We start from the raw sequence: 14,832 nt of genomic DNA, 5'->3' as shown, positions 1-14,832 counted from the left end.
GTATGATGATGAGCACTGCGCGGATGACAAGGTCTTCCTGGACTGTTTCTGTAAGATCGCAGCCGGTATCAAGAATAACAGCAATGGGCATCAGCTGAAGGATCTCATCCTGCAGAAGGGAATCACTCAGAACGCTCTGGACTACATGAAGAAGCATATCCCCAGTGCCAAGAAGTAAGCCCGCCTCTTAAGGTGGCCACACACGATACAATAAAATGATCCGATTTTACTGCAATTTGATAAGCGATCGGATTTCTCAAAAAAATTGTTTGTTTGTTTTTGAGCAACAAATCCGATCGGATTTCCAGTTTTTATTCGATATAAGTTGATCGGCAATGGTAATTTTTGTCTGATCATTTTTATGAAAATGTAATGGTATGTGGTAGATTTTCAATTTATTAATATATACACCCAAGCAATTTTCTCAGTTGCCGATCATTTTTATTATAATTAACCTCCTTGCCGGTCTAAAAAATCCGGCAAGGAGGCAGCGTGGAACTTTTTTTTTTTTTTTGAATCATGTAGCGAGCCCAGGGCTCGCTACATGATAGCCACTGAGCGATGGCATCCCCCCACCCACTCCGATCGCCTTCGGCGATCAGAGTATGCAGGAAATCCCGTTGAGAACGGGATTTCCTGCAGGGCTTCCCCGGTCGCCATGGCGACGGGGCGGGATGACATCACCGACGTCATGGACGTCACAGGGAATCTTGGACCACCCCCCAGCGCTGCCTGACCCTGATTGGCCAGGCTGCGCAAGGGGTCTGGAGGGGGGGGGGGCGACGCGGCGGCGATCGGGTGTTACAAGCAGCTAGCAAAGTGCTAGCTGCTTGTAACAAAAAAAAAAATTATGCAAATCGGCCCAGCGGGGCCTGAGAAATCCTCCTGCGCAGGTTACCCCCAGCTGAGCTCGGGATAACCGGCAAGGAGGTTAAGGAAAAATGTAGTGTGTGTGTGGTACATTAGTCAGATTTTTGAAATGCTACGATCAGTCAGAAAAATGTATTGCTATTCTTGAATTGAACATATACAGTGGAGGAAATAATTATTTGACAACTCACTGATTTTGTAAGTTTGTCTAATGACAAAGAAATGAAAAGTCTCAGAACAGTATCATTTCAATGGTAGGTTTATTTTAACAGTGGCAGATAGCACATCAAAAGGAAAATCGAAAAAATAACCTTAAATAGAAGATAGCAACTGATTGGCATTTCATTGAGTGAAATAAGTTTTTGAACCCTCTAACAATAAAAGACTTAATACTCCGTGGAAAAACCCTTGTTTGCAAGCACAGAGGTCAAACGTTTCTTGTAATTGATGACCAAGTTTGCACACATTTTAGGAGGAATGTTGGTCCACTCCTCTTTGCAGATCATCTCTAAATCCCTAAGGTTTCGAGGCTGTCTCTGTGCAACTCTGAGCTTGAGCTCCCTCCATAGGTTTTCTATTGGATTAAGGTCCGGAGACTGACTGGGCCACTCCATGACCTTAATGTGCTTCTTCTTGAGCCACTCCTTTGTTGCCTTTGCTGTATGTTTTGGGTCATTGTCGTGCTGGAACACCCATCCACGACCCATTTTCAGTTTCCTGGCAGAGGGAAGGAGGTTGTCGTTCAGGATTTCACGATACATGGCTCCGTCCATTTTCCCGTTAATGCGATTAAGTTGTACTGTGCCCTTAGCAGAAAAACACCCCCAAAGCAAAATGTTTCCACCCCCATGCTTGACGGTGGGGACGGTGTTTTGGGGGTCATAGGCAGCATTTTTCTTCCTCCAAACACAGCGAGTTGAGTTAATGCCAAAGAGCTCTATTTTGGTCTCATCAGACCACAGCACCTTCTCCCAGTCACTCACAGAATCATTCAGGTGTTCATTGGCAAACTTCAGACGGGCCTGCACATGTGCCTTCTTGAGCAGGGGGACCTTGCGAGCCCTGCAGATTTTAATCCATTGCGGTGTAATGTGTTTCCAATGGTTTTCTTGGTGACAGTGGTCCCTGCTAATTTGAGGTCATTCACTAACTCCTCCCGTGTAGTTCTAGGATGCTTTTTCACCTTTCTCAGAACCATTGACACCCCACGAGGTGATATCTTGCGTGGAGCCCCAGAGCGAGGTCGATTGATGGTCATTTTGTGCTCCTTCCATTTTCGAACAATCGCACCAACAGTTGTCACCTTCTCTCCCAGCTTCTTGCTAATGGTTTTGTAGCCCATTCCAGCCTTGTGCAGGTCTACAATTTTGTCTCTGACATCCTTGGACAGCTCTTTGGTCTTTCCCATGTTGGAGAGTTTGGAGTCTGCTTGATTGATTGATTCTGTGGACAGGTGTCTTTTATACAGGTGACTAGTTAAGACAGGTGTCCTTAATGAGGGTGACTAATTGAGTAGAAGTGTCTAACCACTCTGTGGGAGCCAGAACTCTTAATGGTTGGTAGGGGTTCAAAAACTTATTTCACTCAATGAAATGCAAATCAGTTGCTATCTTTTATTTAAGGTTATTTTTTCGATTTTCCTCTTGATGTGCTATCTGCCACTGTTAAAATAAACCTACCATTGAAATGATACTGTTCTGAGACTTTTCATTTCTTTGTCATTGGACAAACTTACAAAATCAGTGAGGGGTCAAATAATTATTTCCTCCACTGTATTTTAAAAATTGTATGGTGTGTGGCCACCTTAACTCCTACCTGCAGCTGCTCTGTGGATCTGATTGTTGTAGATTTTCACAGGTTCTATTAAGTTTGATCCGTAAGCATTCCCATAATGTATTTTTATAATTTGTGCCTGGTCGAGAAGAGCAAAAGTCTTTAGTATTCCTCAAAAATAACATGGCTGACTAAAAGTTTCACTTACCTGGGGCTTCTACCAGCCCCATGCAGCCATCCTGTTCCCTTGTAGTCACTCACTAATCCTCAGGTCCCCCGCTGCCAGCTAGTTTTGTTTTTGCCGACCTCAGGGTCGGCTGGCCGCATTGCATCCATTTGTATGCATTCCCACTGATGCAGGAACATCAACACATAAATTCTTACGTGTTAGTGGTTCAATGCGTACATTTTTACGCATTAAACCACCAACGCGTAAAAATGTATGTGTTGCTGTTCCTGCATCAGCGGAAATGCGTAAAAATGGACGCAATGCGGCCAGCCGACCCTGAGGTCGGCAAAAACTTAACTAGCTGGCGGCGGGGGACTGGAGCAGCAGTGAGTGACTACGAGGGCACAGGATGGCTGCATGGGGCTTTGGACGTCCCGTCGTTCAGTCGTCCGGACGTCAAATCGGGCGTGTGTACAGTCCGTCGCTCAGGTGACAAGACTGGTCTTGAGCGATCCGGCAGGCGGACGTCCAAATAACCCGTCGTTTAAAAAAATCCGACGTGTGTATGGGCCTTTAACCACTTAACGACCGCCCCCAGCCGATGGGCGGCGGCAAAGTCCGGGCCCAAACGACCGCAATACGCCCATCGGCGGGGGCGGCTGCGGGAGTGGCTATGCGGCGATCGCGTCATTCGTGACGCGATCAGCCGCCGGGGACTGGCTCCGCCCCCCGTTCGCCGTAACCCGCCGGCCGTTCGGAAGCGCCGGCGGGTTACTGGCATCCGGATCGCCGCTGCAACAGTGTATAATAGGCTTTGTAATGTATACAAAGCCTATTATACTGGCTGCCTCCTGCCCTGGTGGTCCCAGTGTCCGAGGGACCACCAGGGCAGGCTGCAGCCACCCTAGTCTGCACCAAACACACTGATTTCCCCCCCCCCCTGCCCCCTGATCGCCCACAGCACCCCTCAGACCCCCCCCTGCCCACCCCCCAGACCACTGTTTGCACCCAGTCACCCTCCTAATCACCCATCAATCACTCCGTCACTATCTGTCAACGCTATTTTTTTTTTAAGTCCCTAATCTGCCCCCTACTCCCTCCTGATCACCCCCCCACCCCTCAGATTCTCCCCAGACCCCCCCCCAGACCCCCCCCCCCCGTGTACTGTATGCATCTATCCCCCCTGATCACCTGTCAATCACCTGTCAATCACCTGTCAATCACCCGTCAATCACCCCCTGTCACTGCCACCCATCAATCAGCCCCTGATCTGCCCCTTGCGGGCAATCTGATCACCCCCCCACACCAATAGATCGCCCGCAGATCCGACATCAGATCACCTCCCAAATCCATTGTTTACATCTATTCTCTCCTCTAAACACCCACTAATTACCCATCAATCACCCCCTATCACCACCTGTCACTGTTACCCATCAGATTAGACCCTAATCTGCCCCTTGCGGGCACCCAATCACCTGCCCACACGCTCAGATTGCCCTCAGACCCCCCCCTTATCAATTCGCCCGTGCAATATTTACATCTGTTATTCCGGGTAATAACCCACTGATCACCCGTCAATCACCCATCAATCACCCCCTGTCACTGCCACCCATCAATCACCCCCTGTCACTGCCACCCATCAATCAGCCCCTAACCTGCCCCTTGCGGGCAATCTGATCACCCCCCCACACCAATAGATCGCCCGCAGATCCGACATCAGATCACCTCCCAAATCCATTGTTTACATCTATTCTCTCCTCTAAACACCCACTAATTACCCATCAATCACCCCCTATCACCACCTGTCACTGTTACCCATCAGATTAGACCCTAATCTGCCCCTTGCGGGCACCCAATCACCTGCCCACACGCTCAGATTGCCCTCAGACCCCCCCCTTATCAATTCGCCCGTGCAATATTTACATCTGTTATTCCGGGTAATAACCCACTGATCACCTGTCAATCACCCATCAATCACCCCCTGTCACTGCCACCCATCAATCACCCCCAGTCACTGCCACCCATCAATCAGCCCCTAACCTGCCCCTTGCGGGCAATCTGATCACCCACCCACACCAATAGATCGCCCGCAGATCCGACATCAGATCACCTCCCAAATCCATTGTTTACATCTATTCTCTCCTCTAAACACCCACTAATTACCCATCAATCACCCCCTATCACCACCTGTCACTGTTACCCATCAGATTAGACCCTAATCTGCCCCTTGCGGGCACCCAATCACCCGCCCACACGCTCAGATTGCCCTCAGACCCCCCCCCCTTATCAATTTGCCCGTGCAATATTTACATCTGTTATTCCGGGTAATAACCCACTGATCACCTGTCAATCACCCATCAATCACCCCCTGTCACTGCCACCCATCAATCACCCCCTGTCACTGCCACCCATCAATCAGCCCCTAACCTGCCCCTTGCGGGCAATCTGATCACCCACCCACACCAATAGATCGCCCGCAGATCCGACATCAGATCACCTCCCAAATCCATTGTTTACATCTATTCTCTCCTCTAAACACCCACTAATTACCCATCAATCACCCCCTATCACCACCTGTCACTGTTACCCATCAGATTAGACCCTAATCTGCCCCTTGCGGGCACCCAATCACCCGCCCACACCTCAGAACGCCCTCAGACCCCAGCCCTGATCACCTCGCCAGTGCATTGCTTGCATCTATTTCCCCCCTCTAATCACACCTTGAGACACCCATCAATCACCTCCTGTCACCCCCTAGCACACCTACCCATCAGATCAGGCCCTAATTTGCCCCGTGTGGGCTCCTGATCACTCGGCCAAACCCTCAGATCCCCCTCAGACCCCCTTCCGATCACCTCCCCAGTGCATTGATTGCATCTATTTTCCCCTCTAACCGCCCCCTGAGACACCCATCAATCACCTCCTGTCACCCCCCTAGCACTCCTATCCATCAGATCAGGCCCAATACATCCTGTCATCTAAGAGGCCACCCTGCTTATGACCGATTCCACAAAATTTGCCCCCTCATAGACCACCTGTCATCAAAATTTGCAGATGCTTATACCCCTGAACAGTCATTTTGAGAAATTTGGTTTCCAGACTACTCACAGTTTTGGGCCCGTAAAATGCCAGGGCAGTATAGGAACCCCACAAGTGACCCCATTTTAGAAAGAAGACACCCCAAGGTATTCTGTTAGGTGTATGATGGGTTCATAGAATATTTTATTTTTTGTCAAAAGTTAGCGGAAATTGGATTGTTATTGTTTTTTTCACAAAGTGTCATTTTTCACTAACTTGTGAGAAAAAATAAAATCTTCTATGAACTCACCATACCCCTAACGGAATACCTTGGGGTGTCTTCTTTCTAAAATGGGGTCACTTGTGGGGTTCCTATACTGCCCTGGCATTTTAGGGGCCCTAAACCGTGAGGAGTAGTCTAGAAAACAAATGCCTCAAAATGACCTGTGAATAGGACGTTGGGCCCCTTAGCGCACCTAGGCTGCAAAAAAGTGTCACACATGTGGTATCGCCATACTCAGGAGAAGTAGTATAATGTGTTTTGTGGTGTATTTTTACACATACCCATGCTGGGTGGGAGAAATCTCTCTGTAAATGGACAATTGTGTGTAAAACAAATAAAAAAATGTGTCATTTACAGAGATATTTCTCCCACCCAGCATGGTTATATGTAAAAATACACCACAAAACACATTATACTACTTCTTCTGAGTACGGCGATACCACATGTGTGACACTTTTTTGCAGCCTAACTGTGCTAAGGGGCCCAAAGTCCAATGAGTACCTTTAGGATTTCACAGGTCATTTTGAGACATTTGGGTTCAAGACTACTCCTCACGGTTTAGGGCCCCTAAAATGCCAGGGCAGTATAGGAACCCCACAAGTGACCCCATTTTAGAAAGAAGACACCCCAAGGTATTCTTTTAGGTGTATGATGAGTTCATAGAAGATTTTATTTTTTGTCACAAGTTAGCGGAAATTGATATGTATTGTTTTTTTTTTCACAAAGTGTCATTTTCCGCTAACTTGTGACAAAAAAAAAATCTTCTATGAACTCACCATACTCCTAACAGAATACCTTGGGGTGTCTTCTTTCTAAAATGGGGTCACTTGTGGGGTTCCTATACTGCCCTGGCATTTTAGGGGCCCTAAACCGTGAGGAGTAGTCTAGAATCCAAATGCCTCAAAATGACCTGTGAATAGGACGTTAGGCCCCTTAGCGCACCTAGGTTGCAAAAAAGTGTCACACATGTGGTATCGCCGTACTCAGAAGAAGTAGTATAATGTGTTTTGGGGTGTATTTTTATACATACCCATGCTGGGTGGGAGAAATCTCTCTGTAAATGGACAATTGTGTGTAAAAAAAATCAAATAATTGTCATTTACAGAGATATTTCTCCCACCCAGCATGGGTATGTGTAAAAATACACCCCAAAACACATTATACTACTTCTCCTGAGTACGGCGGTACCACATGTGTGGCACTTTTTTGCACCCTAAGTGCGCTAAGGGGCCCAAAGTCCAATGAGTACCTTTAGGATTTCACAGGTCATTTTGCCACATTTGGTTTCAAGACTACTCCTCACGGTTTAGGGCCCCTAAAATACCAGGGCAGTATAGGAACCCCACAAATGACTCCATTTTAGAAAGAAGACACCCCAAGGTATTCCGTTAGGAGAATGGCGAGTTCATAGAAGATTTTATTTTTTGTCACAAGTTAGCGGAAAATGACACTTTGTGAAAAAAAACAATTAAAATCAATTTCCGCTAACTTGTGACAAAAAAAAAAAATCTTCTATGAACTCACCATACATCTAACGGAATACCTTGGGGTGTCTTCTTTCTAAAATGGGGTAATTTGTGGGGTTCCTATACTGTCCTGGCATTTTAGGGGCCCTAAACCGTGAGGAGTAGTCTTGAAACGAAATTTCTCAAAATGACCTGTGAAATCCTAAAGGTACTCATTGGACTTTGGGCCCCTTAGCGCAGTTAGGGTGCAAAAAAGTGCCACACATGTGGTATCGCCGTACTCAGGAGAAGTAGTATAATGTGTTTTGGGGTGTATTTTTCCACATACCCATGCTGAGTGGGAGAAATATCTCTATAAATAGACAATTGTGTGTAAAAAAAATAAAAAAATTGTCATTTACGGAGATATTTCTCCCACCCAGCATGTGTATGTGTAAAAATACACCCCAAAACACATTATACTACTTTTCCTGAGTACGGCAATACCACATGTGTGGCACTTTTTTGCGGCCTAACTGCGCTAAGGGGCCCAAAGTCCAATGAGCATCTTTAGGCTTTACAGGGGTGCTTACAATTAGGCACCCCCCAAATGCCAGGACAGTAAACACACCCCACAAATGACCCCATTCTGGAAAGTAGACACTTCAAGGTATTCAGAGAGGAGCATAGTGAGTCTGTGGCAGATTTCATTTTTTTTTGTCGCAAGTTAGAAGAAATGGAAACTTTTTTTTTTTTTTTTTTTGTCACAAACTGTCATTTTCCGCTAACTTGTGACAAAAAATAAAATCTTCTATGAACTCACCATGCCTCTCACTGAATACTTTGGGATGTCTTCTTTCCAAAATGGGGTCATTTGGGGGGTATTTGTACTATCCTGGAATTTTAGCCCCTCATGAAACATGACAGGTGCGCAGAAAAGTCAGAGATGCTTGAAAATGGGAAAATTCACTTTTGGCACCATAGTTTGTAAACGCTATAACTTTTACCCAATCCAATAAATATACACTGAATGTTTTTTTTTTTATCAAAGACATGTAGCAGAATAACTTTCGCGCTCAAATGTATAGGAAATTTTACTTTATTTGAAAAATGTCAGCACAGAAAGTTAAAAAAGTCATTTTTTTGACAAAATTCATGTCTTTTTTGATGAATATAATAAAAAGTAAAACTCGCAGCAGCAATCAAATAGCATCAAAAGAAAGCTGTATTAGTGACAAGAAAAGGAGGTAAAATTCATTTAGGTGGTAGGTTGTATGACCGAGCAATAAACCGTGAAAGCTGCAGTGGTCTGAATGGAGAAAAAGGCTCTGGTCCTTAAGGGGCGAAAAGACTGTGGTCCTGAAGTGGTTAATCACTAGAGTTTTCTTCACTGGGACAGTGCTGAACACTATGACGGCCCAGCTGCAGGTTCAGATAAATCAATGTATGCTGATCACAAACAGCAACACAACATTCCAATATCTACAACCCTGTAAAGGACAACTGTAACCAAAAAAAGATACTCACCTAAGGGAAGGCTCTGGATCCTTTAGAGGTATCTGGTTTTGTCTGTGTCCCTCCATTCCACCACCAGGCCCTCCATTCCAGCCTCTGATTTTTATGTTGTAGACACCTTCAGGTCTTCAGCCACGCATGTGCTCTGGCCCCAGAGTACTCCTGAAAAGGAAACTCTTCGTACTGCACACGTGGGAGCGCAGTATGGAGCTGCTCGTCCATTGAAGTACTTGGAGTCCTGAGTACTTCTGAGGAGACCAAAAGACGCAACCAGCGGGAGATTTAAACTGGGGCCAGGTGGTGAATGAAGGGACCCAGAGAGAAACAGGAAAGCTCTAAGGCAGTGATGGCTCACCTTGGCACTCCAGCTGTGGTGAAACTACAAGTCCCATGAGGCATTGCAATACTCTGATAGCTCTAAGCATAACTTGGGGAGGCAGAGGCATGATGGGATTTGTAGTTTTGTCACAGCTGGAGTTCCAAGGTTAGCCATCACTGCTCTAAGGGCTCCAGAGTCTTCCCTCCTTAGATGAGTATCTCACTTTTTTGTTTTAGGAGGTTACAGTGTTTGGAGTCTGATGACTGCATCTATTGTAGCCGCCGCATACACATATTCATTATATATTATTCATTGCATATGTATTGCCTGAGTGACACTGCTTCTATGTGTTGATGAAAATGTCTGGGAGTGTAATCGGTCATTCTCTTGTGTTTTATGTCAGTCATCAAGTTTTTCTTATTTTGAACTGGAGTGTTTTTGGTGGTGATGTTTTCCTGTTTATTTTTATGTTTCATTAATGCACAGAAAAAAAAACTAACTTCATGTACAAAGGTAGTGAGGAGGGCGGGATTACATTAAAAAAGGCATCCAGAAATTTGACTGGAAGAACGGAGCGGTTACCAATATTACAATATTGGGCGCTGGATAATACCAATAGTAGAATATTGGTAATTTTAATGATATTCTACTATCACTTTTACCTGGTTTTCCTTTCACGTTTCTATTGTATGTAGTATTTAGACGAGACCAGACACAGAACATTTATATCGCACTTTTCTCCTGGCGGATTTAAAGCACCAGAGCTGCAGCTACTAGGATGCGCTCTATAGGCAATAGCAGTGTTAGAGAGTTTTGCCCAAGGTCTCCATACTGAACAGGAAGAGCCGAGATTCGAACCCAGGTCTCGTGTCAGAGGCAGAGTCCTTGCGCTATCCATGCTGCACCAGTACATTCCTCTTCAGCAGACGACATCTGCTGGCGATCTCTGGTGGGGAGGGGCATGGCTTTAGATTGACTGGTAGTGTGAGCAATGAGCAGGCGGAAATGAGAATGTATGGATGTCACACAGAGATGCAGAGATAGTAAAGTTGGCTTACAGTGTGCACCGTATATATGGGCTGCTTTAGATTAGAAGTGTATTGTGGTCTATAGGCAGCTGTGGCATCCTTTTATCTCTAGGGTAGCAGGATAAATAATGCATTGTAATTGTAGTATTGATTGGCGGGAATAAGGGATGAGTACGGTTATCCTTTAATGCAGCTAATGACTGTCTCCCCTTTGTTTTATGCTCAGTGTTGGAGAGTGGAATGCTGGGAGAGTATAGCGCGTGTGATCTGTCTGCTTCAGTATTGTGCACCTCCATTACTTTGTATTTACAAGCTTCTTGTTTCCCCGCAGCCTGGACGCTGACATCTGGAAGAGGTTCCTGTCCCGCCCAGCCCTCCCCTACATCCTGCGCTTACTCCGAGGATTGGCCACCCAGCACCCCCCCACCCAGGTGAGCTGCTTGTATGAACACGCGGTCCGGGCGCACACACCGCCACCATCGTGACTCGCAAGTGCCAGTCTCCGCCAGGCTCTACCCACAAAGCAAAATAGGATTATTTCATATTAGTACGCATTGTTCTCTGCTGGTTTTTACGCTCCACTAATCATTCCTTGTTTTGTTTTTGAATGAAATGATTCCAGTTCCTATTCAGATCACACAGATCTGCAGGGAAAGCCTGTTTATTTTTAGAGCCAGGATAAGTCGAGACTGAGCGGGGTGATCGCTGATGCCAGGTTGTTATATTAATAATCCTAACATTTGTATGGCGCTTTTCTCCTGTCTGACTCAAAGCGCTTGAGAGCTGCAGCCACCCTGCATGTTAGGGAATCTTGCCTAAGGACTCCTTAAAGAGAACCCGAGCTGGGTTTGAAGAATGTGATCTGCCTAGTGAGGCTGGATCTGCCTATACAGCCCAGCCTCTGTTGGTATTCCAAACCCCCCTAAGGTCCCCCTGCACTCTGCAATCCCTGATAAATCACAGTCGTGCTGTCGACACACAGCTTGTCGCAGCGGCTGTGTTTTTCTCTATAGTGTCAGTCTGCTGCTCTCCCCACCTCCTACAGAACTCTGGTCCCCGCCTGCCTCCCTTCCCTCCCCGCTGATTAGAGGGAAGGGAGGGGGGCAGGGAGCGGAGCTCTGCAGGAGGCGGGAGAGCAGCCAAGACTGACACTACAGATGTAAACACAGCCAGCACAGCGTGGCTGTGATCTATGTCTGATTGTAGAGTGCAGGGGGACCTTAGGGGGGTTTGGAATACCAACAGAGGCTGGGCTGTATAGGCAGATCCAGCCTCTGTATTCAGATCACATTCTTCAAACACACCTCGGGTTCTCTTTAATGAATAGGTGCTGACCCTAACCAGGATTTGAACCCTGATCTCCCTTGTCAAAGGCAGTTTAAAAATAGTAAACTGATCTGACGTAATCAAGTCACAGTTGACGTTGACAATGCATTTGTAGCCATGTTTCCAAAGTCTGCCAGAGCTCTTCGGAAACCTCCCCCTGTGTTATGGCCCACCCCCAGCTCAGTAGCCACCAATGAGGCTGCGACTACCAAGCTGGGGGTGGGCCGCAGCAACATAGATAGGCGTGGCCAGAGCCTCAGCAGATTAAAAAAAAAGTCACGGCTGCAATTACGAGGGGGGTGGAGTAACCACCTGCCTGGAGGAATTGGGACAGAACAGATTAGTATTTAACCCTGACACCCCCACAGACCTGTAACTTTAAAGGACACCTGAGAGGTTAAATACAGCAGTTATACTTACCTGGGGATTCCTCCAGCCCCCATGTAGTACGTGGGTTCCCTTATTGTCGTCCTCCTGGGCCACTTCGTTGTATGTGGCGCTTTAGTGCACATGCGCAGCCTGGCCACACTGGTGCACTCTTATGGCCAGGAGCATTCTTCACCTGCGCATGCACAGAACGGTACAGGAGGGCATATGTGGAGGTGATCATGGAACATCAGAATGACCCAGGAGGGCGGCGAGGGAGCCTATAGCCCACACGTTAAGGAAGAGCTTGTTATGACCAGCTTTGTCATTTTTACTTTGTTGTCTTTAAAGAACTTTGCTTCTCTCTGCTCTTTTGTGTTGTCAATTTAAGATCTCATCTGTGTGTGTCATTGTCACCGTTCAGCAGCAGTTAGATGAGCTATTAATGACTTCCTGCTGACAACACGTTTAGTATCAAGTAACCAGGGCTGTGAAGTCGGTACAAAAATCCACCGACTCCGACTCCTTAGTTTACGATTCCTCCGACTCCTCTAATTTGCATATTAAAATCTTGTTGATTGAAAGTATGTAACATGACATTAATCTCTTAACTGCCAGCGCTTAGGAATTTTAAAAGACAATTGAAGTGAGACGGATATGGAGACTGCCATATTTAATCCCTTTAGTCATAGACTAAAACTAGTCCTTGGTAAGAGTACTTGTAGAAGGTACAGACCGGAACAAAGAACATCTATCAGGCCCTAGGCAATGTAACTGTGGGTACATGTAAGAGTGATGTGCAGGTACTCTGCAGGGGAATGAGGAGATTCTTCCTCTATCACATTCTTCATGCACAATCTGAACCAGGTTTATGGGTGATACACAACACCTCTGTGTTCAATGTGCACAACATTCTCAGTGGATTCCCTGCAGCTCTGTGGGGAGTGCGTATGTAGAGTATAGTACTACTGTGTAACAAAGTAAACCTGACAGATGAAATTAAAGTTTTATACATACCTGGGGCTTCCTCCAGCCCCCTTCAGGCTAATCAGTCCCTCGCTGTCCTCCTCCACCACCTGGATCTTCTGCTATGAGTCCAGGTACTTGAGCCAGTCTGGTGTAGTGCGCATGCACACACTCCACCTGCGCAGCACTATTGCGCAGGTGCAGAATGTTCCTGGCTGTAGGAGCGGCACGCGGCTGGACAGCGCTGACTGGCTGAATTACCGGGACTCATAGCAGAAGATCCAGGTGGTGGAGGAGGACAGCGATGGACTGATTAGCCTGAAGGGGGCTGGAGGAAGCCCCAGGTATGTATAAAACTTTTCTTTAATTCGTGGTCACCAAGCCAAACCAAATTTTAACATATCAAATTATTTGATTTCATGAGCAAAGAGAGTGCGTACATTTGCATAAATCAGCATCAGCACAGAATTATTTCCATCTCAATAACCATCTCTATTAGTGGTACAGCTACACATCAGGCTTTACTCTTACAGCATAGATGTTATTTAGTATATATAAGAGATTCCTGTGTACACATCATATATACAATCACAATCAGATATGTATATCTGACTTTAAAAATACGGGCACTGCTTTATTGAAGCAGCACAAGTAACTAATTTTGATTGGTTTATTTCATTTTTGTGGACTAAGCAGAGCTGTTACTGTGTATATAAATTATTTATGATGACTATTATCTGAGAAATAGAACATTTTATAATATTTTCTATTTTAATTACAGTTAAAATTCATTAGGAGTCGGCGTCAGTGCATTTTTTGCCGACTCCGACTCCGGGTACCCAAAATTACTCAGACTCCACAGCCCTGCAAGTAACACACAATTAGCATTCATTCTGTACCCGTATCCTACGTGTCGCCATCTTGTCTCCCTGCAGGCTCTCATCGGCACAGACTCCATCACAAACCTCCACAAGTTAGAGCAAGTCTCCAGCGATGAGGGGATCGGGACTCTGGCCGAGAACCTGCTGGAGGCGCTTCGGGAGCATCCGGACGTCAACAAGAAGATCGACGCAGCGCGGAAAGAGACCAGAGCCGAGAAGAAACGCATGGCCATGGCCATGAGACAGAAGGCGCTGGGAACTCTGGGGATGACGGTAAGAGAGACCAGACCACTCAAATTCCTTCCAATTCTAGTCTCCATTTCATCAGGATGATCAATGAGACACTAATATTCCCAAGTTGTTGCATATTAATGCAACTCGGAAATGCACCAATCAAACGCAGCATTTCATTGCCCAGCCCCAGTTTTGTGTTGTAGAACAACCCTAAATAGTACTTAGTATCCTTTTATTTATGTGGATCATGTATCAGCCGCCCCTCCTCAACCTCCATCACAGGGGGTCCTACACATAATGCGGAGCATTATACATTGTGTGCTTCCGGCGACGATACAAGACCCTCTTCACTTCCTCTTCAGTCTGCAAGGGCTGTGCAGCCAGCCAATCACCATGCGGCTTCAGTCCCATGTCATGTGACATGGACAGAAGCCACATGGTGATTGGCTGAATGCACGGCACTTGTAAACTGAAGAGGAAGTGAAGTTGGGACCTATAGCGCCACCAGGAACAGGTAATGTATAACGCCCTCCTCCCACTCCGAATTAACTACATATAGTTCCGCACCTGGGTCGTGGGTGCGGTTATGCCCCCTGGCAATGCTGACTTGGCGAGAAAGGGAACCCCGAGGAACAAGGC

General features: G+C 46.4%; 1 protein-coding gene across 16 annotated transcripts in view; it reads left to right on the top strand.

Moving 5' to 3' along the window:
• UBR4 (ubiquitin protein ligase E3 component n-recognin 4) overlaps positions 1 to 14,832 on the top strand; it is a 185,801-nt gene that overhangs the window by 150,339 nt on the left and 20,630 nt on the right. For all 16 annotated transcript variants that reach the window (XM_068241725.1, XM_068241728.1, XM_068241727.1 and 13 more), the window contains 3 exons: positions 1 to 174; positions 10,752 to 10,851; positions 14,014 to 14,232. In XM_068241725.1, coding sequence (XP_068097826.1) covers positions 1 to 174; positions 10,752 to 10,851; positions 14,014 to 14,232 — 493 coding nt within the window. The remainder of the gene's footprint in view (positions 175 to 10,751; positions 10,852 to 14,013; positions 14,233 to 14,832) is intronic.

The sequence above is a fragment of the Hyperolius riggenbachi genome, chromosome 6, assembly GCF_040937935.1.
Source record: "Hyperolius riggenbachi isolate aHypRig1 chromosome 6, aHypRig1.pri, whole genome shotgun sequence".
Classification (NCBI taxonomy): Eukaryota; Metazoa; Chordata; class Amphibia; order Anura; family Hyperoliidae; genus Hyperolius; species Hyperolius riggenbachi.
The sequence above is the reverse complement of the archived record's forward strand: the minus strand, read 5'-3'. Positions and strand labels throughout refer to the sequence as shown.